Source organism: Periplaneta americana, chromosome 12 (genome assembly GCF_040183065.1).
Source record: "Periplaneta americana isolate PAMFEO1 chromosome 12, P.americana_PAMFEO1_priV1, whole genome shotgun sequence".
Taxonomy (NCBI): domain Eukaryota; kingdom Metazoa; phylum Arthropoda; class Insecta; order Blattodea; family Blattidae; genus Periplaneta; species Periplaneta americana.
Window position 1 is genome coordinate 58490295 of NC_091128.1, and position 27070 is coordinate 58517364.

At 35.8% G+C, this 27070-nt stretch overlaps 1 protein-coding gene across 1 annotated transcript in view; it reads right to left on the reverse strand.

Moving 5' to 3' along the window:
* Positions 1–8248: 8248 nt before the first annotated feature.
* Cluap1 (clusterin associated protein 1) overlaps positions 8249–27070 on the reverse strand; it is a 33658-nt gene continuing 14836 nt past the window's right edge. The window contains exons 5-8 of the mRNA XM_069841394.1: positions 24206–24423; positions 22655–22805; positions 15994–16156; positions 8249–14579 (exon numbers count right to left, since the gene is read on the reverse strand). Coding sequence (XP_069697495.1) covers positions 14326–14579; positions 15994–16156; positions 22655–22805; positions 24206–24423 — 786 coding nt within the window. The 3' untranslated portion in view covers positions 8249–14325. The remainder of the gene's footprint in view (positions 14580–15993; positions 16157–22654; positions 22806–24205; positions 24424–27070) is intronic.

Sequence of the window (27070 nt, forward strand, 5' to 3'; positions counted from 1 at the left end):
TATCTAACGTTAGTGCGACCGTTAATGGAATACAGAACTACATGTTGGGATCCCTATAGAATATATCAGATAAACTCCTTAGAAAGAATCCAGTATAGGGCAGCTAAATTTGTTAAAGGTAAAAGACAAGATGGGAACGATATGATAAAAGAACTTAAATGGGAAACTTTGGAAAACAGACGTAGGAAAACTAGAATAACATCATTGTATAGAGCACATCTAGGTCAGAAAGCATGGGTAGACATAACGGCTCGGTTAGAAAAGCCAACGTACTATGGTAGGAACGATCATGATTTTAAAATCAAATGTAGGAAACAGAAACCGGATTTAGGTAAATTCTCATTTTTAAATAGAACTATAAATGATTGGAATGACCTACCTGCAGCGGTCTTTGAGGGCTGTCCTTCCTTAAGGAGATTCAAGAATAATTTAAAAAGTTGTGTATAAAGTGCAAATTAAAATTAAGGCGAAATTTAACATTTAATTTTTTAAGGTGACATGTATTTAATTAGCCTGACGAGTTACTTCCTTGGTTTGAATTGTAAATTATTTAAAAATAGCGTGTAAGAGGGTCTTAGACTAGATATGTTTAGTTTAAATGTAGTTCTGTTTATAAGTACAGTATGCATAAGGGTGTAATTATTTGACTTATTTGAACTGTTGTATCAGTGAAGCGAGGTGAGTCAGTGAAGTTATGGTTTTACAATGCAGTGAATAGTTCCGATCAGTGATAATTTATAGCGTCAATGAAATGTGTTCTATAGTGTCAGTGAAATGTGTGCTAAAGTGTCAGTGAAATGCGTCATAGTGCCACTACAGTGGGTGAGATGAGAATAAAGTGAAAGACTATTGAAACTTATGTAGGGCCTGTACATAATAATGTAGGTTGTAATGTAAAATTAGGTATTTCATTTATGTTTTATTATTATTGTGTTAAATTATATTGTGTATTCTTATTGTATTGTGTATAAAATTGTAGGCCTATTGTGTATTGTATAATTGTACTGTGTATTGTAAATATTGTTTATCATTTCTTTATTGTGTATTGTTTATATTGTGTATACCACTGCCACTGGTTGCATGCCCACTTGCAGTGTAAATAAATACATACATTACTATTATTGTTTTTTTTTTACCTGTTCTCCATCGAGAAATAGCACTGCACACCACTGGTTTTTAAAGGTTTGGCAATCTTCAGCAATGAATGGGAAGCTCTCAAATGACACTCATACTGCACTGACACACACAATCGAGAGTTTAATTTACATGTGCAAATACTTATTCCATGAATTGAAATGGAAGTACATACTGCTAGAAAAATTTCAGATGGATAAGTTGGAGGGCAGATTTGGACAGTACCGCCAGATGAGTAGGGAAAATTATCATGTTTCAGCAGAGCAGGTTCTAGAATCAGAAAGAAAATTGAAACTTTGTAGTGTTCTAAGGATGAAATTAGCATCATTAGAAGAATTTTCAATAACATCCTTTGTAACAGCTTGTTCAGATATGAATACCCGTGCTGTCCAAAATGTACCAGACAGTGTCTTGAATAAGTTTGATGTGCATTAAAACATCTACATACAGTTGAAATTGACAGAAGTACACAGGAAATTCCAATCTGCACTGGTGGTTATGTTGCTCATAGTGTACTTAACTCATTAGGATCGAACACAGAAAAGTGTGTATCATGTGTGTCAACTTTGTCTACAGCCAGGGACTTGATAATTGAAAACAATACAACATTTTCTTATTTTGATGCCTTAAACCGTGGTGGTCTGAAATGCCCTTCTGATTTTGTTGTCAGTTTATGTACATTTGTATATAAACTATTTAACATTTTGCTAAGTGAAACATTTGAAAATGACTTCTTACAATTGAACTGTCAGAGGAAGCTTATAATCAATTTATCAATGGCTTTCTTTGAATTAAACACCACAGATTTTGATGTTATGTGTAAATGTGAAATGACTTTAAAATAACTAGCAGTGAAATGCACCAAGATATTGGCCAATAACATATTGAAGCTTTTCTTTTATTATTGGTGTAGATGTAGACATTTTTATGTTATTGTATGTACTATGTCCATTTATGTAGATAAGGAACTTTATTATTTATTATTTAATTGAGAATTTTGTTAATCTCATCAGTGCCGTATTCATTTTAACTCAATGCAATCTACAGGCTTCTTCTGGCTGCCATCTTGGATGCCAGTGTAAGGTCCGGTAATATTTAGAACAGACGTCTCAATAGAGCCTTTACGGAGAACTTCCTCCTCTCATTTTTAATGTAAGAGTGGAACAAGATGCGGGAGCAGTTAGTGTATCTCCAGATGATGTCACTGACCGCGCCGTTTGAATGTATAGATAGACATCTCCAACCGTTACGATATAACAGTACTGAAGGACTTGAAGAAAGAATTTGAGACCAGATTTAATGACTTCACTCTCCTGGAAAGAATGTTCACTGTATTTATAACGCCTTTCCTGATTCAGCCCACCGACATGCCGGAGGAACTACAGATTGAGTTAATTGAACTGCAAAGCAGCACATTTTTTAAGAACAGTTTCCCGACAATGAGACTGCAAGAATTCTACAATCTTCTCGGAAAGCACAATTTTCCACAGATCCGAAATGTTGCAATAAGAATTGTTGCTATGTTTGGCTCCACTTATACCTGCGAGCAATTCTTTTCCCTAATGAAAATTGGAAAGTCAAAGCATAGATCACGCATGACACAAGCCCATCTCATTAATACTCTCCGTCTGATGGCAACACAATCGTTATCTCCAGACGTACATGAAGTTATAGTGAGAAAAAATAATTGTAGCTGAGAACAGCACAACAATACAGTTTATTGGACAGGAATAGAATTATATGCATTTAAACAACTGTCACTAATCTATTTTATATAATGTTAATTATCTTAAATTCCCTGTATGTTATAATATTTTAATGATGTTGACAGTTTGGGTTGAAGTAATTCTCAAGCAAAGATAGTTGTTTCTTGTTGTTTAGTCAAATGTCCGAAGACAGGTCTTAATCTCTCAAGTGGTACCAAGAAGGCACCACTTATGAGGCAATTAGGCCAGGAGATAATGGAGTAGGGTGACCAGTTCATTTCCCCCTAGAAGATAGTTAAGAGTACAAATTAATTTACTAGCACTTTTACTCAGAACAATGTGTTTAAAAATGAATTTATGAGATAATATATTAAGTCTTTCAATATTGTATGTTGTTGTATGTTAAATTTTAAGCATTTTAATACGTTTCAATTTAAAATAACTGTTTGTAAATTCCTAAGATGTTTTCATTACCTTTTTAATTATCAAAACATAAGAAAACATATTTAACTTCTGTTGTAGTGAATATATTAATATTGATATATCGTAAGATTACGTACTTTAACAACCAACAAGTTTCATTGTAATTTAATCATAATTTCATTGAATTTTATTTTATTAAATATATATATTTAAAAGAAAAGAGATATGTAAAACCATTTACACAGGAATGAACTATTGTGCTTAAATAATTACGCAACATGTATTGTTCTTCATGCTTGATGATCTTATTTATTAATCATTGACATATCATTAGATAATAATAAATTATTATTATTATTATTATTATTGCAAACTACTTAAGAAATTTCTTCCGAAAACAGCCGACTAATATAATGTTTATGTACAGGTCAAGAAGTGTAGTTCAGTAGTATTTCTCCCGTGACAGTTACAACTTAGCTCGCTCATGCTTGTAACATGAATACGATCGACTATCTTCGGTATTGAGCTTACCTGTTCAGCTGATTACGTTATCTGAACTTGCTCTCTGTGACAGCTTCTGTGGGTTGGGCTTAAGACATCTGATTTAGAAGGTCCTGTAGGGACTTAGTACCTTCAGTTACGAGAACGACTTCGTTGTGAGTTGATGTATTACTTGTTTTGGTAAGTAAAGTGTAGCGATATTTAATTAAATTCAGGACTGTGTGTCGACTGGAGTACTGGTATACCCCAGTAAGTGTTCTTAATTTTTGTATTGCTCTCAATTAATTTATTTTTCTTATTATTTAAGAAACATGGACAGTTGCAGCGCAGATGCATCCAACTTTCCAAACTTTATACAAAGCTGTATGGATGATAATATAGAGGATGATTCAACTGAAGTAGTGTCAGATTGTGAGGACTTTGTGCATGTTGATTCCGAAGTGGATGATGAAATTTGGCTAATAGTACATCTCCAACATCAAACACAGTGATGATGAAACTATGGGGGCAGTTATAAGGGGCAGAAATGGTCATCGATGGCAATCTTCAGTTGGGAATCTTCGCACGAGAACTCCGGCCTGGAATATAGTGGTGCGAATTCTGGGAAATAAAGGAGTGGCAAAAGACATTTTTTCTGGTTTAGAAGGGTGGAGATTACTTTTCACCAAAGACATAATTGATGCAATAGTACAACACACGAATGATGATATTGCTCGTCAAAGAACAAAGTACATGGAAGATTGTCATTACATTAGTGATATGAATAAAAATGAAATTTGTGCTTTATTTGGCCTTCTTTACAGTGCAGAAAGTTCGAAATCAGGGCATATGAACAGTAGAGAAATGTGGTGTAAATCTTTGGTGTGCATATTTTCCACTACACTACGTCAGAGAACAGGTTTTCATTCCTTATAAACACTTTGAGATTCGACGATAAAACAAAAAGAAACATTGAAGACAAATTCTCACCAATCAGATTTCTGTGGGAGTCATTTCTTTTCAACTGCAAAGCTTACTACATTCCTCACAAGTATTGTACAGTAGACGAAACGTTTCATGGTTTCAGAGGTAAGTGCCCTTTTAGGGTTTATATTTCATCAAAGCCAGATAAATACGACTTGAAAATCGTTTGTGTCTTAGAAATATTACAATGGACAATTGGTTCATGTTCATCCCTTTAGCTGAAACAATGCTTCAGGTTCACAAGTTGACAGTGGTTGGAACAATGCATCGCAACAAGAAGGAGATTCCCACTTTTTTCCTACCTTCCCAAAAAGAACTTGTGGGAAGTTCTGATTTTGCTTTTGATGGATCCAAAACACTAATCAGTCTTTGTCCAAAAAAAGGGGGGGGGGGAGTCCACACCTGTGGAGTAACGGTCAGCGCGTCTGGCTGCGAAACCAGGTGGCCCAGGTTCGAATCCTGGTCGGGGCAAGTTACCTGGTTGAGGTTTTTTCCGGGGTTTTCCCTCAACCCAATACGAGCAAATACTGGGTAACTTTCGGTGCTGGACCCCGGACTCATTTCACTGGCATTATCACCTTCATATCATTCAGACGCTAAATAACCTAGATGTTGATACAGCATCGTAAAATAACCCAATTAAAAAAAAAAGGGAAAAAGTGTGATTCTCCTTTCTATTATGCACTATGATACTTCCATCAATAAAGAAACAAAAAAAAACAGAGATCATTCATTTCTATAAAGAGACAAAAGGTGGAGTCGACAGTCTGGACCAACTGATGCATACACTTAATGGCAAAAAGAATGGGCCGGCCGACAATTTCTTAAGTTCCAGACACATAACATTGTGCAAGCTCGTCTCGTCAAAGCCGTAGTTCACCAGATAACACATAATTAAACCATTTAAATTTGCAACAAATTTGTTTAAGAGTCTAAAATATGTAATAAAATCGAATAGAGAGTTAATTCTAGATACATCAGGGCCTCTGAAGAGTGAAATAATAATAAAATTGATAAATACAAAATCAACCGAAGCAAATATGTAAAGGGAAAGCACATATTATGCCAACAGGATATTAACAGTCACAGTAGCGTAAATCGTTACTGCATTGGTCTATTGAACGAGTTAATAATAGTAGCTCAAGGTTCGAATCTTCTACAATCTTCTTTTTTTTAAATTACAAATTTGACATCATATATGTCTCGCAAAGCTATATTTATGTTGCGATATCTCTTAGAACATGCTCAGACTCTAATAAATAATAAACCTCCTTCTCTCTTTCAAGCAATACTCCTGACTGTTAATAAAACGTTCTGTCTCGTCATTACGCTTGAAGATGGCGGAGAGACAACTCCGTCAACAAGGCCCTGGTTCGCGTAGGTTATTCTGCATCGATGGCAGCCAGAGAAGTTGGAGTCCCATCGTCAACTGCTAAGAGATGGGCTAAATTTTTTATTGAGAATAGTGAACTTGTGAATCGTCCCATTCCTGGTCGGCCGCGCATCCCTACAAGGGAAGAGGACGCCATGTTATTGAGAGAAGTTGAGAACCACCCCTTTAGAACTGCCTTTCAACTCAAGATGGCGTCCAACTTTCCAGGTTTCCCACACACCATGAGTAGGAGTTTTAGAGACTGTGTCATATATTGTCGTCGAGCTGTGAGAAGAGAAAATTTGACAATGGAGCATGCCGTGGACCTTCTAGCGTATGCTACTCTCCGACAGGACTTCGATTGGAGAAATGTCATTTTCTTCGATGAGGTAATTGTCTCCAGTAGCAACGATAGTCCTGCCCTAATTTATCGTATGGATGGCCACTGATACGATGAACACTTCATGAGATGACTTAATAGGTCGGGTCGCGTAAGCATCGCATGTTGGGTGTGGATGTCATACCATGGGGTAGGACTTCTGTAACGCATCCAAGGTCGGTTTACGACAGAAGTCTACGAACACATTTAGCAAATGTAACGATCACTTCTGCCCGAGAACGATATCCAGCAGGAACACTTTTCTTCCAGCAGGATAATCACCTGGTACACACCACCAACCGGATTCAAAGGTGGTTTACAAGGAGACGGTCGACTGGTCTCCAAAATCACAAGATATCAATCCGATTGAAAATTTGTGGGCTACAGTCAAACAGATCCTACGCTCTAATTGGGCAGAACAAATACCCATTCGGACAGCTGACGAATTGTGGTACAGAGTTCTAGAAGCGTGGGAGGAGGTGGCCATGAATTTAACCTGTTCCATAATCTTGTGGACTCCATCCCGCGCAGAATGAGGGCAGTTGTTAATGTAGGTGGTTTGTGGACGAGATACTAGTCCCCACCATGGGCCTTTTTTGTTAATATATTAACAAATTGTTTTTTTTTTTTTGTTTATGTAATTATTTATTTATGTTTGATATGCGTCCAGTTTTTTTAGGATTGGAAACAAGTATTTTTGTTTATACAGGCCAGGTCTTGCCTATTAATATTCCACAAGTTATGGGCAATAATATTTTTACAAAGCAGGGATAACGAAGTTTATGAATAAATGCCATTTCACATTTAAACTAATAAATTAATTAAAAACTAAAATAAAAAAAAAACAATTTTACCGTACCGGAAGGTGAACTGCCTTGCAGTGCGTTGCGTTTACACGAGTAAACTGTGCGTTAGAACTTAACATTTCTATTAAACAAGAGTCAGCCCATTCTTTTTGCTGTTAAGTGTACATACTCTGTTGCCCGAAAAACAAAACGCTGGCCACTATGTCTTCTATATGGAATGTTAGATTAGGCTGATGTCAATAGCATGGTCCCCTACAAGAACTCCAAAAAAAGGCCGAGGTGTAAATTTAAAACGTCGTCATTTCCTGAAAGATCTAGGATTGGAGCTGGCGAAATCACATGTGGAAAGTTGCCTGCAAAAGCCCCTGCCCAGCAAACTTGCTAATGGAATTCAAACCTGTTCGGGAGTAGAACTAAAGGTTGATGGTGCTCAAAATACGCCTAAAATGAAACAGGGAAGATGTGTGCACTACACAAGATCAAAGGATAAGAATCCAAATTATTCTGTGCAAAGTGCTTGAAACCTGTATGTCCAAAACACAAAAAGCTTGTTTGCGTTCAATTTTTATAACTGAAGTACAGTGAACGCTTGATAACTTGGACCCTGATATCTTGAACCAAATTTTTCGAAAATAAAATTTTAATTATGAACGTGACAAGACACATTCTGGTAGGCTAAAATGTTACAGGCAACACAAAGGGCTGGCAGACATCTTGCAATGCAGCGCTACTACCCCTCTCCTCCCACCAACGCGCTAAAAACATGATGCATCCACACATACCAAGACCAGAGTGTATAGAGAAAATGCTATGCCACGACGATGCCAGTGTGTCTCGGCCTGTTGAGGGTAACCAGTTAAGCTGAGTACTGTACATGCGTAACAATTTATTTATTTTATTTATTTATTTATTTATTTATTTATTCTGGTGTAGTTAAGGCCATCAGGCCTTCTCTTCCACAATGGCGTCGAACAAAAGAAAGTGTGTTTCTTTAAGTGTTGCAGAGAAACTGAAACTTATTGAAAAGTTAGAATCAAGTGTTTCTGTGTCAAATATGTGTAAAGAATATGGCATCATAAAACAGTTTCGGAAATAAGAAAGAACAAGGACAAGCTGAAGACATTTGCTTTGCAATGTGATGTCGAAACAACAGTTTCCAGTAGAAAACGAATGAAGTTGCCTAGTGACTCAAACCTGGAAAATAATGTACATGCATGGTACATGCAGCAATAGTCTAACAGTGTTGCTAGTCGTGGTGTAGAGCTTCAGGCGGCAGCTGAAAGACTTGCTAAGCATATGAATATTGAATTTAAAGCTAGCGATGGCTGACTCTATCATTTCCGCAACCGGCACAATATTGTAAACAAGAGAATGTTTGCTGAAGCGCTAAGTGCCAATAAAGCTAGTGTTGAGCCATTTAGAACATGACTGGTTCAACACGCGCTCAACTATACAATGCAGATGAGACAGGGCAGTTTTGGCATACACTACCTGAAAACACACAAGTATATAAGCATGAGGGCACGGTGGAAAGCTTAGCAAAAAGAGACTTCTGGTCTTATTGTGTGCAAATACAAATGGAAGCCACCGCCTTAAATCAGTGATAGTCGGCAAATCACGGTCGTCTCATGTGCTAAAGCACATAATGAATACTCTATCTGTGCATTATACTAATTCACAAAATGCATGGTTGCCCAAGAAATCACACTAGACTGGTTTCAAAAATAATTTGTTCCCGAAGTGCGACGATTTCAAATCGAAGTTCTAAAGATTGCCCTTGGTGAAGTCAAAGCTGTTTTGCTTGTAGACAACGCTCCATCACATCCAACTGCGAAGATGTGTTTCAGTGATGGAGAAATAAAGTGCCTGGAATTGCCTTCCAATACAACATCGCTTATCCAAGGATCAGGATGTTATTTTGACATGCAAGAGACTGTATAAGAGGAAGTTTCTCGATGAAGTAATAGTGGTATTAGAGGAATCTGAGGACACGCAAGATGAAGGACATTGCAAAACATCTGCAACTACAACATTGTCAGCAATTTTCAACTAGTCTTCTACTTGGAATGATGTAAAAACTTTACGCTTGTCAACTACTGGAACACACTTCTTTTTGACAAAGATGTAGAGTATAATTTCGAGGGTTGTGAGACCACTGATTATCACCAGACATTGTTAGCAGCAGGTGGAACAGGGCCCACTGTAGAGAAAATTCACAAGTGGTTAGACAGAGAAGATGGAGACCCAGGATACCAGATCCAGACTGAAGAAGAGATTGCTCACGATGTTTTGGCTCCTACCACCACAGACGAGAATAGTACAGACGAGGAGGAGGAAGAACAACGCTTGTCTAAGTCGAAGCTCTCAAATGCTCGTGAAGCTCTGGACGTACTCATTGGAGTTATGGACTTGACTTCAGATCCTGAACTGCAGCCATTCTATAGACACTTGAGGGCTGTATGTGAGATAATTGTTTGCAAGCAACATCAAAAGTATTCACAAAAGAAAACTGGCAACTTTTTCAAACGTTCTGCTGGGAAAAACAACAAAGTGGCAGATCAATCACCATCATGCTCCTATAATAGACCAATCAAATTACAGTAGACTCTGATTAATCTTTGAATGCATATATTATGATGGGTCTCCCAGACCCAACACTATATTCATAGCTGATGTTTGTATATTTATTTTAAATCTAGGACAATGAGTGTCTGTGACTTCATCACAAAATCATTCATTTTTCATGCAACGTTATTTTCAGAGAGAAAATTGAATAATTCAATTTTAAAAATAAAAAATCATGAAAAATAATTTTTTTTGTGTTCTAACCCGTCCTTTGCATATGATGGGTCTGTCGGACCAGTAAAAAATTGATAAGTAAAGCTTGGCATTTAATGAAAACCAAACTGTTGATCGCAATTATTTTATAATAATTTCTCTTTGTTAACACCCACAGATGGATGACTGTATTCCACAGGTCATTTACTGGAGAATCAGTGATTAGTGAAGAATAGTGATGGCTTCTTCAAGTGTAGTGAAAAAGTTCAGGAAATCTAAATCTGTGTGTGCAACTGATACCGAATGTGATAAAAAGGTAGGGAAGTGGTTGGACGAATATGCTAGTGATGATGATATTACAGAAGATGGTAGTGTTTTCTCTCATGATGATGATGGTGATTATGTGCCACCTAGCCAAAATAAGAATGACAACGATTTAGAGGTCACATCTGACTCCAGTGAAACGAGTGAAAATGCAAGTGATAATCAGGTTATGGATAATGGACAATTTTCAGACACTAGTGAGTGCTTCTTAGGTCGAGATGGAACAGTGTGGTCCTAGACTCCATCTCAAAGAGGAAGAGTTGCATCACATAATATCTTACAGAATGCTCCAGGACCAGCAAGATATGTAAGTACTACAAACCCCTGCGATGCATTCTTTGTTTTTCCGTCACCAAATATATTGAATGAATTACTTCACTGCTCTAACCTCGACGGTAGATGTACGAATGCAAGTAGAAGATTTTGGAAGGATATTACGATCGAAGAACTCCATGCTTTTATTGGGATAGTAATTCATGCTGGAATGGAGAAGAGCTGGGATGTTTCTGTGAGAGAAATGTTTCTTGATCCATGTTCGAAACCCTTTTATCGTGCCAGCATGTCAGCTGGAAGATTTAAAACCATAAGAAGATATCTTCACTTTAATGATAATCATACACGAGATGAAAGACTGAAAACAGATACATTAGCTGCATTCAGTTATGTCTGGAAATTATTCATCGATAACGGTAAGAAATTCCTCATCCCAGATGAACAACTTGTTCCATTTCGTGGGTACTGTCGATTTCTGCAAAAAGCCAGCTAAGTATGGAATAAAGATAAATTGGTTGTGTGATCACATATCGGTTATGCAATTGATGGTATAATTTACAGTGGAAAACCAGCTGGTGGTCCTCCTCAGAAAAACCTGGCAGCAACCACTGTCTTAAAACTTGCAGAAACAGTACAGGGCATATCAAAAGTCCGGTAACACTTTCAATATTTTATTATACAAAAAACTACTAATGATAGCACTTTCAAACACACGTCAGTTTAAAGACAAACTCTCAAAGTTATTCAGCCGCTTAATTTTCAGCGACGAAGCGACATTCCATAAGAGTGGGAAAATTAACAAGCACAACTGTCGTGTTTGGGGTACACAGAAACCTCACAGAATCATTGAACATGAGCGTGATTCATCAAAGGTGAATGTTTTCTGTTTTCTGCGCGTTGTCACAACGAAAACTATACGGACCTTTCTTCTTCATTGAGGCTACTGTGACTGGACATTCATATCTGGACATGTTGGAGCAATGGTTGGTGCCTCAACTTAGACAAGATCTCGATGACGATTTCATCTTTCAGCAAGATGGGGCTCCGCCACATTTCCACAATGCAGTTCGTGCTTACCTGAATACGGAGATGTCTGATCGTTGGATAGGACGTGCTGGAGTAAGGAACATATGTTTCATGACATGGCCACCAAGGTCACCCAATATGACTGCATGTGACTTTTTTCTATGGGGGTACCTAAAGGACCATGTGTTTGTACCACCTTTGCCACGTGATTTAGAGGAACTAAAAACCAGAATTCGAGAAGCTGCCACCACGGTCACAGAGGATATGTTGAAAAGGGTATGGGAAGAGTTTGATTATCGTTTGGACATCTGCCGAGTCACTCGTGGTTCACACATTGAATCTCTGTAAAGTGTAAACAGAACTTTGAGAGTTTGACTTCAAACTGACGTGTGTTTGAAAGTGCTATCATTAGTAGTTTTTGTGTAATAAAATACTGAAAGTGTTACCGGACTTTTGATATGTCCTGTATATGGCTCTGCAAGGAATATATCTATGGACAACTACTTCATAAGTTTGTCTCTGGCAGAACAGTTACTATCAAAAAAATTGACAGTAGTTGGTACTCTGCAAATGAATAAGCCTGAAATAACCATACAGCTTCTTCCTAACAAAGGGAGAGAAGTACTTTCATCTGAATTCGCATTCAAGGACGATGCCACACTAGTTAGCTATGTACCTAAAAAGAATAAAGCTGTAGTGTTGTTGAGTATAATGCACCATGACAAAAGCATTGATTCTCAAACCCCAAAGAAGAAACCAGAAATCATTCTACAGTATAACAAAACTAAAGGAGGTGTTGTTCTGATGGATCAAAAAGTTCGAACATACACAACAAAAATAATCACTAAAAGATGGCCCCTGGGTTTGTATTACAACATGTTTGACACTGTCACTTTGAATGCAGAAATACTATATTTTAAACAACACATTTTTCTGCTGATATGGCGTTGCGCTCAGGCGCGGGTTCGATTCCCACTTAGGCTGATTACCTGGTTGGGTTTTTTTCCGAGGTTTACCCAACCGTAAAGGCAAACATCAGGTAATCTATTGCGAATCCTCGGCCACATTTCGCCAAATACATCTCACTGTCATCAATTCCATTGATCCTAAATAATCCAGTAGTTGATACAACATTATTAAATAACCAACTAATAGTAATACCTAATCATTATACATGGTGGGCACTGGATGGATTTATTTATAATGACTTAAACTGCAAGGTCATATCGCGACTTGTTTGGACTGTTACATTGTTGACATGTTGAATTATTGCTCCTATCTGCAGTCCACAAACCCTAATAGATCGGTTGCAAACTGTAAGGAAACAAATATTCCTTCCACTCATTTTTATATCTATGTGAACTATGTTACACATAGGTACCTTTGATTCTTTCTGAATATACTACAAACTCCGTATATTTCAGGCGTGACTAACGAGGAAGACAGGCTATGGTGCAACGTCATATTCTTAGTCATAACATGGCCAACAATGAACAAGTTTATATATAAATGGATTCTGGGATTCTGCCAACATGGAACTCTCATCCGGAATACTAGACACCATGCAATACGAGAACTTATTACTAAAAGTCTTCCTTCCTTCTACGAGGTTCACCAAGAAGTCCACTGCCTTGCAAAAGATGGAAGTTCTCTACGAGTTGACATCATTGAAATTGATAGAGGAAATGACAGAGCAATTATCATTGATCCCACCGTGCGCTTTGAAACTGCAGTTGAACAACCTGTAGCAGTACATGACTCTACATGACCATCTATGATCCTACAATTCAATACTTTAAAGATTATTATCATATACAAGGACAGATTGAAGTATTTGGCCTATTGTTCAGAGCAAGGGGAACAGTTCCAAAATTCTCAGTTGAATGTTTTAAGTCTTTTGGAATTCCTTTAAATATTTTGAAAATTATTGCTATAGACGTAATGAAATATTCTGTCAGATTTTATGTAATCACCTGTACATCTAAATTTCCTTATATTCTATTTGATTACTAATAATTATTGAATAAAAGTACTTTCCCAAGGGTACCTTCCATTTGAAAATAAAAATCGTAAATAGTGATAACGCAAATGTTTATTTTATTTTATTTCTTTAGTATGCTGTGTCTTTTGGCAACCCTTACTGAAGGGCAGCTACCCTTGTGGGATTTATATAATATAACATGAATTTAATGTAGCAATTCCTTTGTTTTTTAGAACTTTGAACATGTATTTATATTAGGCAATAATTATCAAGATGGCCATTACTAGACCATGATAACCACGTGACTCCAATTTGCGTCATAGCCTGTCTTTCTCATTACAATTTGAAGTACATGACGTATTAGTAAAGTAATACTAAAGTGTGAAAAAAGTTGTAAATTTGACATAACAGCAACCTTGCAATCAACGACCTACATTGTCTGGTACGGAATGCAAGGATTTTGTTGTGCTGGAATAAACTAGAGCACGTATATTCAAGTCTGCAAGGTTTATAGCCAAAAGGCAGATATAGCCTTGCTGGAGACAATAAAGCTAGTGTGTACTTACAATTCTAGTAGCAATTCTTAAAAATAAACGTGGAATAAATCTTCGCCACCTCCTGGTGCTCACTCAAGGCACAATATCACACAGATAAAAGATTCAGAAGTCGTCATCACTGTGCTCCTGGTGAAGTCTGCTGGCGCTGCGTTTCTCCTTGTTCACCGGTGCATCCAGCCCAAGCTCCAGCTCCTCATCCTCCTCCTCGCTGCCCAGCAGCTCAGAGCCTTCTCCATCCAGCAGCAGGTCCGAATCAGAGTCGAGGCTTCCTGAGTCATCTTCCTCGTCAGGAGGTGCATTCATACTTCCGAACACACGGCGTGTCTGCTGACCAGCTGCAGATGCTTTGCGCATCACTGAAATACACAAGTCAACAAAATAAATATTGTACAAGTAAAGAAAACACCTTTTAGAATTTAAGGCTTTAATAAGCAGAAAACAAACACGTACTATGACACCTAGTAAATCATTTTTACTACATTCATACTACAGATGGATCTCTAAATCCTAATAATGGGACATCAGGAGCAGGGTATTATATTCCAAAATATCAAGAAAGTTATTTCATATAAAAATGGAAGTGGTGCAAAATATTCTTAAAGCCTGGTTAAATCATTCCTTAAATGGTTTCTATGATCGAGCGACACATTGTAAAGCAGCTGAGGGCTACCAATTTGAACACATAATTTAGAAGGTGAGGTAGCTTTGTTTTGTTTTTGTTAAGGAAGGAGTATTTTATTATTTTAATATTCGATACACTTTTCTTTTTTCTTGACTTAGCAACACTGAATCTGTACAGAATATCGAGTGTGGGTACTTTTTGAAAAGTTCTTAATGAGCACTATTCAAAAATAAAAAAAATATATTGGGTGTCTGAATCGTATGCTTCAAAGGTTATTTAGGTGGTGCTGGACTTTTAACTAACCCTGTATACATACAGTATGTTTATACTTTAGTTCTCCCTTCCCATTTTTTCTTTACTATGTACAAAAATTTTCCGAATTCCCTCAATTTTCTTCCGTTTACTGTTCTATACAATTTCCTATATACTATTTCTACATTTAGTTTTAGTAAAGCTTCCTGTATAAAAATTTTTCTTGTTCTTTCATTTTCTGGGCAAGATAGTAGAATGTGTAACACGTCTTCTTTTTGATTACATAAAGGTCATATATCTTTTCCTACATTTCCTCTTTTATTTTTCAACCTCCAAATTCCCAATCTCCACCACGTTAGTTCCATCCTTTCCTCCCTGTTGTTAACTTTTGTATATGTTTCCTGTGCCCATATGATGTTAATTTTTTTGTAATTTATTAATGATTTTAAACCATTTAACTTGCTAAACATTCCCTATCTCACTATCTCGTTATGGTACTCCTCTTTATTATAATTTTACCTATCAAATTTATATTAATTTCACCAATTTCTTGCCATAACCAATTTAGTCCTAAACTGCTTACATCATTTTCTAATTCTTTTATCCAATTAGACTTAGTTTTCATCATTTGTAGGAATCTTAAACATCTTTTCAAGATATGATTTTCTCCTTTCTCCACCATATAACCTAAAAATTTAATTTTCATAACTAATATTGTTCCCCTACTACCCACCATCTCCATTTCCAATCTGGCTGCTACATTTGAGGCATATTTAGTAAAAATCTGGGTTTAGAGTTAAGAGTTCTGCGGAAAAGAAATGTCTTCTGAAGAGTTTCATGACCAAAAATGTTTGGGAACAACTAGCTGCTAGAAACACATAAAAAACAAAACTCACCCCCAGATGCTGTTTTGATCCTCACACGGCTTGCCTTTCCCACACCAAGCTTAGTAAGCTCGTCTTCTTCTTCTTTAATTTCTCCAGGCTCAAATATATCTCCAGAACCATCCAGAGATTTGTCTTCCTGTCGCATCTGCTCCAGCAATTTCTTAGTGTGAGCCTGCAAGGTAATACACATTTCTACAAGTCAGCTCAGAATTATCACACAGTAAATATAGAGTGGAAGGTGTTAAATGTTATGTTTTATTTAATGATGCTCGCAACTGCAGAGGTTATATCAGCATCGCCGGATGTGCCGGGATTTTGTCCCGCAGGAGTTCTTTTACATGCCAGTAAATCTACTGACATGAGCCTGTCGCATTTAAGCACACTTAAATGCCATCAACCTGGCACAGGATCGAATCCGCAATCTTGGGCATAGAAGGCCAGCGCTATACCAACTCGCCAACCAGGTCGACTGGAAGGTGTTCAATGACAGTAATGTCACAGAGTAAATACTTGCGATAAAAGGAACAGATTCTTCTTTTGTCATGTTGCGTTATTTCTTTTTACTTACTGAGAAATCGAGTTTGTAGGGAAAAAAAAAAAATTGCAACATGCACCCCTACTCTGCAGGAGTGAAGGGAACAGGAAACAATACCAGCAACATGCACTGTTCTTTAAAACAATATGAGCTACATTCTGGGGTACTCAGGTCTTAGGGTGAAACATTGCCAGACATTCATTACGTAAAGTGATTCAATGATTAAAGTATTTTTAATTGGTTATTTTACGACACTTTATCAACTGCTATGGTTATCTAGTGTCCGAGTCCACACCTGTGGAGTAACGGTCAGCGCGTCTGGCTGCGAAACCAGGTGGCCCGGGTTCGAATCCCGGTCGGGGCAAGTTACCTGGTTGAGGTTTTTTCCGGGGTTTTCCCTTAACCCAATATGAGCAAATGCTGGGTAACTTTCGGTGCTGGACCCCGGACTCATTTCACCGGCATTATCACCTTCATATCATTCAGACATTAAATAACCTAGATGTTGATACAGTGTCGTAAAATAACCCAATAAAAAAAATCTAGTGTCCGAGAGAGATGAAGGTGATAATGGCAGCGAAATGAGTCCAGGATCCAGTGCCGAAAGTTACCCAGCATCTGCTCTTAGTGGGTTGAGGGAAAATCCCGGAAAAAACCTCAACGAGGTAACTTGTCCCAACTGGGATTTGAACCTAGACCCACTTGTTTCACGGTCAAGCATGCTAACTGTTACTCCACAGTGGTGGACTATTAAAGTATTAGAACAGTATTAGTATTAGAAAGTATTAAAATTAACATATGTAAAATATTTATTGGAACTGAGAACTCTAATGTAAAGACGTTTATAAATGTGTACCTATTTCTAATATGTTTGAAAGATAACTTACTTACTTACTGGCTTTTAAGGAACCCGGAGGTTCATTGTCGCCCTTACATAAGCCCGCCATTCATCCCTATCCTGAGCAAGATCAATCCAGTCTCCATCATCATATCCCACCTCCCTCAAACCCATTTTAATATTATCTTCCCATCTACGTTTTGGTCTCCCCAAAGGTCTTTCTCCCTCCGGCCTCCCAACTAACACTCTATATGCATTTCTGGATTCGTCCATACGTGCTACATGCCCTGCCCATCTCAAACGTCTGGATTTAATGTTCCTAATTATGTCAGGCGATGAATACAATGCATGCAGATCTGTGTTGTGTAACTTTCTCCATTCTCCTGTAACTTCATCCCTCTTAGCCCCAAATATTTTCCTAAGCACCTTATTCTCAAACACCCTTAATCTCTGTTCCTCTCTCAAAGTGAGAATCCAAGTTTCACAACCATAAATAACAACCGGTAATATAATTGTTTGATAAATTCTAACTTTCAGATTTTTTGACAGCAGACTGGATGATAAAAGCTTCTCAACCGAATAATAACAGGCATTTCCCATATTTATTCTGTGTTTAATTTCCTCCTGAGTATAATTTATATTTGTTACTGTTGCTCCCAGATATTTGAATTTTTCCACCTCTTCAAAAGATAAATTTCCTATTTTTATATTTCCATCTCGTACAAATGTTTGAAAGATAATGGTATAAAAATTATCGTGTAAAATAACTATTTCTCAGAAATTTAAGTATAAAGGAACAAAATGGTAGAAGACTTTTCCATTCATACCATCCTAAGAATTCGTCCCTTACAAAAGCTATCATTGAACGAACACCTTCCACTCTATATACTACAGCAACTATAATCATAGAACAATATTCTCCAACATTAAAGCTTCTCACACATTTAGCCATTGGCTTCCATTTGACACACATCTTAATGTCTGTCAAAATTTCATTTTCAGTATATTATAGACATTCTACAATACTCAGCATAACAAGCACACTTCTATACTTTATGCATATATTTTTAACGTACAATTCCTTTATGTATCTTTACTTCAGAACAAGCATGAGAGATTTATTGGAATAACTGAGTGGGAAAATTAAATAAAGAAGAAAAGCTGTTCTTGACATTTTGACACAAATGTATTCATCACCATCCAAACAAGTGTATATATTTTTTTAGTTGGTTATTTAAAGACGCTGTGTCAACTACTAGGTTATTTAGCGTCGATGAGATTGGTGATAGCGAGATGGTATTTGGCGAGATGAAGCCGAGGATTCGCCATAGATTACCTGGCATTCACCTTACGGTTTGAGAAAACCTCGAAAAAAACCGAACTTGGTAATCAGCCCAAGCGGGGATCGAACCCGTGCCCGAGCGCAATTTCAGACTGTCAGGCAAGCGCCTTAACTGACTGAGCCACACTGGTGGCTCAAACAAGTATAAGGCCCAAGGCCTGTTACAGTTTCAGTGAGTCATTCTCGGTACACCTTTTTTTTGGATGGCGTAAAGATCTCTTCCCTTGGGGACAGTATTGAAGCATGGCTTTTGGAAGTCTATTTCCAATTCATTTGTTGGACATGGTTTTTCCTGTGCTTGTTTATAAACTGTGAAACTGGTTGTAATTGAAGTTCTTGCATGATATCCTCATTTCTTTTGTGGTCCAAGTGACTATACCTAGTGTTGCTCTCATAAATTTCATTTCACAGGCCGTTATTCTGTTGACATCCGTACTTTTTATTGTCCACGCTTCACTTCCTAACTAAGATTTCATACAAATGCATTTTTGTGTGTCACCGTACTAGGGAAGGCTTCACAATTTTGTTGATTATTCCCATTGTTTTATTGTATTTGCAAATTTTATAAGTTATATCTGTTTCACCAAAAAAATGTTAAATTATAGCCAAGATATTTAAACCCATTTACTCTTTCTATTAATTTGTTGTTTAAGCAAAGTTTTCTTGCAACCAGGTATTTCCCATGAAATGCCATGACTTTTGTTTTTTTTAATATTGATTTCCATGTCGTATTTTAAGTGATCATATTTAGATACGCACTGAATAATGAAACTCATCTTCATTGCATGCAACTAGGGCTAAATCATCAGCAAAGAGTCGACTGTCAAACTGTAAATTTCGACTGAACAATGACACGTCTGTTTCCAATCTTTAATGATTCTATTCATATGTATGATGAAAAGTAAATGTATTCAATAATCAGAATGTTAGTATGCAAGTAGTGAAGTTACTAATTCCAATTCTTTTGCTATAGGTTTTTGCTACTAGACTTCAAATTTCCAAAACCTTGGTGGTCTAATAGTTATCATGCTTGCTACCAAATCCAAGAGTAATTAGGTTCAAATCCAAGCGAGAATAACAGATTTTTGAAGAGGATAAAAATTATTGCTTAAGTTCTCCTGAAAAGAGAAGTCATAAATTTATATGTAAAAGAATGTGAAAACTCCAGTCAAAATTTTCGCCTGCTAATTAACATCCTTGATTATTCCCCTACTATCATGGAGCAATGAATTCTGCTTCCACCATAGAAGAAATTCGATATTTGATACTGACAGACTAGAATTTCTAGAAAGATCTCAGTTGATCAAGTCTGCAAGCAATAGAAACCAATCAATCATTCATGCTTATAAACCTGATATGGGTTGGAAATTTTGACAACAAAAAGATAATGGGTGAACAGTATAGTACAAGCAATTTTTTTTGTGATGATCATGTGGTTGGAATGGATGTTTCTCGGTTTCCTATATAACTTAACGTTTATTTGTTTGTTTATGTTTCTCATATACTCATTAACTCTGCCTGATAAGCAGATAAATGTATTGCTAGTAAAATAAATATAAACATAAATCATGTTCTAACGCATCTCTGAATGAATAACACTCGTGTTCAGGGAGTTATTCACATAACAATGACAGACAAAAAAGTACAAAGAAGGTTTGAAGAGAATTTTTCAGTTGTCAAAAGTAGACAGTCATCGTGCATTTTTTAGAAAATTTAGAGAAACTAGAAATATGCAAGAAAAGAAGTGGAGGAGGAGGTGACACATATCGACCCAGGAAAAACCCTAAATAATGTAACATTTCCTGTACAATGTTTTCAAATAAAACTAAGTATTTAATTTTTATTGTTAACATAATAAAAATTAGTCTTAATGATGAGTAACTAACCAACAGATTCTTTTGTGATTATCTCACTAGCCACATGAAGATAACTGAAAGTGCTGCTTAGCAATAAGGCAAACGGTATTTCCAAATTCTTTTACAATACAAAGTTGAGTAATTCTCTTTCTCTGCCAGCAGTTTGTGAATATATTTTGAACTTTTTATAAATTAATGTTTTATACTTCTTGTTGATTTTTACATATTTTCAATGTTTATTATGTTTATTATTATTATTATTATTATTATTATTATTATTATTATTATTATTATTATTGTGCTGGGCTTCTATTGGCCAATGGCTGTTTTCCAGCACATAAATATCAATAAGTAAATAAAAAAATAGATAAAAATATAAATATAATAATAATAAGAAGAAGAAGAAGATTATTATTATTATTATTATTATTATTATTATTATTATTATTATTATTATTATTATTATTATTATTATTATTTTAATTGCTGTAGTTTATTTAGCAGACGTCAAGATCCTGATTATTTATTTTTTTGTAACTTCATTAAGGGTGATATTGATTGTGAATCATTCATAAGCAATATCAGTCTTCGTATTCCTGCTAAGGGTTTAACATTTCATCAAATTTTTTTATAATATAAATTATAAATCTCTCTCTCCAGTCTGCAGATGTATAAAATATGCTAATTTGCAAGGATTGAACTTGGATCCATTTAATGTGTAGTATATACTTTTTGAGTTTTATGCCTTTTGTTTAGATATGTATTATAATATTCTCGTCATCTTGTATATCTTTATAATACTATTTATATGATTCCATTCTTCATTTATATGATTTCATTCTTTCATTTGCAATTATCATTTTATTTAACTGCATTTATTTTAATTATTCCATTGTACTTTTAATGTAATTTATATCACTGCTAATGTTTTCTGTTATATTGTCTTTGTGCTGAACTGTAATTGGCCACTGGCTGTTGTACAGTACATTAAATATAAGTAAATAAACAAATAAATAAATAAATTATTATTATTATTATTATTATTATTATTGTTATTATTATTATTATTATTATTATTATTATTATTATTATTATTATTATTATTATTATTATTATTATTATTAGGATCGATATCACACCTATAAATAGAAACCAACCAAAATAATTGATCCTATGATCATATTTGAAAATTCAGCCATTCAACCATCTGAGAAAGAAAATTTACGAACCCACAATTCAGTTCCTATCAGTCAAATACAACATTGAAAAAAATCACAGTTACTGGTCTCTTCTTCGGAGCGAGAGGCACCATCCCGAAAACCTCTGTAAAGTGGAGGGGAAAAATACAAGCTGAAGAGAGAACTTTAAGATGCCATCGTCACCACCATAATAAATTTTCTGCAGAGTTGTTTCGTCAGCATCTTTATGGTGTACACTCAATTTAAATGATCGTTTTTGCAAAACTTGCTAACTGCAAAATTGAGATTTTGATGGATTCGTTAACATAAGGCAGGCCTCTACATGATGTTCAAAGCATCTTAGTAAAATTGGGTTATTTCTCTTCATTGTAGTGTGTCAAAGTGTGATGGTTTTTTTCAAAACTTGATTTCTGCTATAAGTGAGAGATACAGCAAAACTTGCTTACTATAGTGTTTTGTCTCTCCTGTAAAATTTAGTTTTTTTCAGTTAGCAAGTTTTGCAAAAACGGTCCTCAATTATACTAGGTCTCTTTTTTGTTATATATCTAAACTTCTTTTGTTTGAAACCTGTTTATATAATTTTTCATTTTAAATTTTATGTGCGCTATTCTGTATCATAAGGAAAATGCAAAATGTTGCGTGAGACTAATAAATATACATTAAAATGTAATCTAAAGGAAAGATAGCTCTCTATATTATATAGTATATCGTAAAAACATAACTTGTCATATGCCATGAAATGACTCAATAGGCCTACGAAGTTACAGGAGATATATTTTTGGTTAGGAGTCAAAGCTTAAGAAAACCATTTTGTGTGTGAGAATGTAATAGGCTGAGAAAGAGAGAAGTGGAGAAAAGGAGAGGGAGGGATAAAGGAAAGAGGATGACAATATTTATTACCTGTCTCTTCTCCATACGTTCCTGCTCCGCCTGCTCAGCCTCATCTTGCTGCTGTTCTAAATATGCCAGGCATCGAAACCGCACAAGATAATCCTGATATAGCTGCTGTAATTCCACTTCTAAACGTTCAAACTCCTCTAAGAAAGCTGGTCTGCAAATGGGCATATAACATTCACGTGTTTTCTTTCCTAAAGGATAGCACTTATGAAGAACAATTTAAAATAATACTTTTGAATACTACCAATAAAACTATCAATAAGTAAAAGACATAACAGAACTAATGATATACAGCTAACACATTAAAACATGCTATAATGAGAGTCAGTATAAACAGTACGAATAGAAATATGATTACTTCACTCAGAAGTTGTGGTTAAATCACGGAACATTACAAAGTTTTGAATTTAAGATATTAATGACAATTTTATTATGGACCATTTTCAACATATTTATCTTACAATTCAAGAAATGAAGGAAAAAAGCATATGTTTACATAAAACACTGAGTGTCTGTTTATAGTGTGAAATGTCAGATGGCGTTTGTGCTGTTTGTGAATATCATCCTAGATTCTGGCATTGTCAAGATTCCGTATTTAATATGCAAGCACTATTTAGTGCTGAAGCTGCAGCCAGGAAGTCAAAAGGAGGATAGCAATGGCAAAGGAAACTTAATAAAAAAAGAAGCATCTTCTGCGGACCTCTGGAAAAAGGACTAAGGAAGAGACTAGTGAAGTGCTTTGTGTGGAGTGTGGCATTGTATGGGGCAGAAACGTGGACATTACGACGAAATGAAGAGAAACGAATGGAAGCATTTGAAATGTGGATATGGAGAAGAATGGAGCGTGAGAAATGGACAGACAGAATAAGAAATGAAGTTGTGTTGGAAAGAGTGGGTGAAGAAAGAATGATGCTGAAACTGATCAGAAAGAGAAAAAGGAATTGGTTGGGTCACTGGCTGAGAAGAAACTGCGTACTGAAGGATGTACTGAAAGAAATGGTGAACGGGAGAAAAGTTCAGGGCAGTAGAAGATATCAGATGATAGACAATAATAAGATATGTGGATCATATGCGGAGACTAAGAGGAAGGCAGAAAAGAGGAAAGATTGGAGAATGCTGGGTTTGCAGTTAAAGACCTACCCATGGACAGAACACGTATGTATGTATGTATGTATGTATGTATGTATGTATGCATTTTTTAGTGCTGCTGAGCCGCTATCAGAATGATTAGGTTTAGGTTTTTTGTTTTCGATGCAGAGAAGTGTTTGTTCATATTGTTCCATACTATAAACAGCCATTAAGGAAAGAAAACAAAAAACAACTGTACTTTAGCACTTATGAGAAGTACTAAACAGATTTCATAAGAGCCCTACAACCAGTGTAAATGTCATGGCAGTGCAGCATGAAAACAAATAGTAGAATATAACAATATGTCATATTTTAATGCTAATTTCATTTCACTAATTAATTAAATCAGATGTAAAAGCTTCTGGAAGGACCATGCCGACATAGAAACATGCTGTGTTTGGTGTATTCTCAATACATTCAACGCACCTGACTTTCTTCAAGGTCTGTAGACGTTTCTGGTTCCGCTCGAGTTCATTTCGCTTCTTCTCAATCTTACTGTCAAGGCTAGCCTCACTGGCAGACACATTCTCCATCAGCTGTTTTGTATTTGCAATCTCCTGTTTGATTGTTTCTAAGGCTTGTCTCACAGCAGTCTCTACTTCTGTCATCTCAAGTTGCCGGCTCACACGCATGTTGCGTAACTCCTGAATAACAAAATTAATTTACAATCATATTATTGTTTCGGGATAATTATTTGTATTTAATAATTTAGTTGAGGAAAGGGGGAGGGGGGTTTATAGGTAATATTTGAACTCTATCCAGAATATTACTTAGTGTTGAATACAGAACATGGAAGAGACATTAAATTCTAAAGAATTTCTTCTTGTCACTTTTTCATAAATTAGGCCTCTAGCATAATTCCAGTTCTAATTGTGAGAAATTAATTATGCTTATTGTTGAATAAAATTAGATATTACAATGTTTTAAGTGATCCATAAACCACCTGAGGCAAAGTACATCATAAATAAAAAAAATCTTGTGAAGTATATTGCGCATTATTTGTTTTATTTCAGATTTATTTATAGTGACTCAAACTGCAAGGTCATATCGCTGCTTCTGACTGTTTGGAATGGTACATTGTTGGATTGCTCTATATGCAATCTACAAACCCCAATAGATTGGTGCCATCCAGTCCCTATATCTGCAGATGTGTCCACCATGTGTAATTCTTAGGGACCTTCCAAATGCGAGTTCAGTGTTTTACAACTGAACCATTTTGCTTGGTGCTTTATTATTAATATTAGGCCTATTCGCTTGAGCAACTAAGCATATTAAAGAACTATATTGGATTCATACTAAAAGTACAGACACTACATCAAAATAAAAGTGAAATAAACGTCAATCCTACAGAAAGCACAACAAAATCTATAACCTATAACTAGGGACACTGTTGTTGTTGTTTTCTAATGCCAGACGTTTGACAATAAAGTCATTTGACCTCTTGCACTCCAATATTTTTCAAAGATATTATCATGGCCAGCCACTGAAGCACAGATATTGAGGTGTTCCGAATCCATTTCTTGGTTTGAGTTGCACAGTGGGCAGTTAGGGAACTGATATATTCCAATTCTATGCAGGTGTTTGGCCAAACAATCATGGCCTGTTGCCAATCTAAATGCAGCTACAGACGATTTTCGTGGTAAATCGGGAATTAACTGTGGATTTTGATGCAGAGAGTTCCATTTTTTCCCTTGGGATTGTGTTATCAAATTTTGTTTGTTGAAGTCTAAGTATGTAGATTTAATAAATCTTTTCACAGAGTAATACGTAGATTTAGTAACAGGTCTGTAAGTAGCAGTGCTGCCCTTCTTTGCTAAAGCATCCACATTCTCGTTTCCCAGGATTCCACAATGGGATGGTATCCATTGGAATACAATTCTTTTATTAAGTGATATTAACTGAGAGAGCATTTTAGTTATTTCTGCTGTTTGAGATGAAGGTGTGTGTTTACAGACTATTGATAGAATAGCTGCTTTGGAGTCTGACAATATAACTGCATTTTTAAATTTATTGATGTGGCATAGAAGATTCCTGAGACTTTCACTTATTGCAATGATTTCTCCATCAAAACTTGTTGTTACATATCCAAGAGATCTATAAAGTGAGAAGAGACAGCACGTAACACCTGCACCAGCACCTTGTTCTCTGGAGATCAAGGATCCGTCAGTGTATAAATGAAGCCAGTTTTGTGGAGGGTACCTAATATTAATTGTCCCTAAAGGCAATTGTTTTAGTATTTCAGTGTTTACTTCTGATTTTAGTATTTCTTCTGTTAAATTTAGATTATATTCTATATTTAATAGAGTTAAAGGGTTTGGTTTAATTTGTAGGTTTTCTTTTAAATTCGGGACACTGTAAAACAGTGAATAAAATACATCAAAGTCGGTAAATAAAATTACTGTAATTCGTGAAAAAGTCGTTATTTAAATATGTAAATCACAAAAAAGTCTTTATTTAAATATATAAATCATGAAAGAAGTCGGTATTTAAATATGTAGATTGTGAATAAAAAGCTTGGATTGATGCTTGGAAATCAGTTTTAAAACACTGGTAATACACTCATTCCCCTACACGCTTCCTTGGCATTAATAAGGCTGGTTACACACTAGATGGAGAAAAGTTTCATGTGAATATCAAAAACATTAGGCCTATGTTCATTTGCACACTGTGACAGGCCACTTGGCTGCCAAATTATCAAAATGCATTATTCCTTAGTCCTCATTGCATACAGATATAGAGACAGAGAGAGAGCAAGCGAGCGAGCGTGAGTGCGTGTGTACAATTTTTACTTTTCAAATATCTTTGAAAACTGCTAAACTGAAAAAGGTTTATACAAATATTGCTTATTTTTCTAAGAGGAATGAGAATAAAAAATAAAAACTATAGGCTTTCTTTAAAATAAAATTAGATTGATCTTCAAATGACCCTGAAAAAATGTCCTCCAAACCCAACATAAATAATTCAATTTACTTTCTCCCTTGAAGTTGATCAATTTTTATTTCAAAAGTATGCCATGTGTGCCTGTAGTATAGTATATATACGGTATGTGCATGCATGTGTGTGTGTGTGTGTGTGTGTGTGTGTGTAAGCCATCATCATCATCATCATCATCATCAACTACTACTACTACTTCAAGGTGGGCCCACTGGTCCATTCCATCTCAGAAAACATCCTTCCATCATCTGGGTGTTCCAATATATGACCACCCATTGGTTTATATAACAGTGTCTGCCTCTGTGCAATTTCTTATTTTTCATCCTTAAAATATGTCCCTGCTAGCTTCTTTTATTT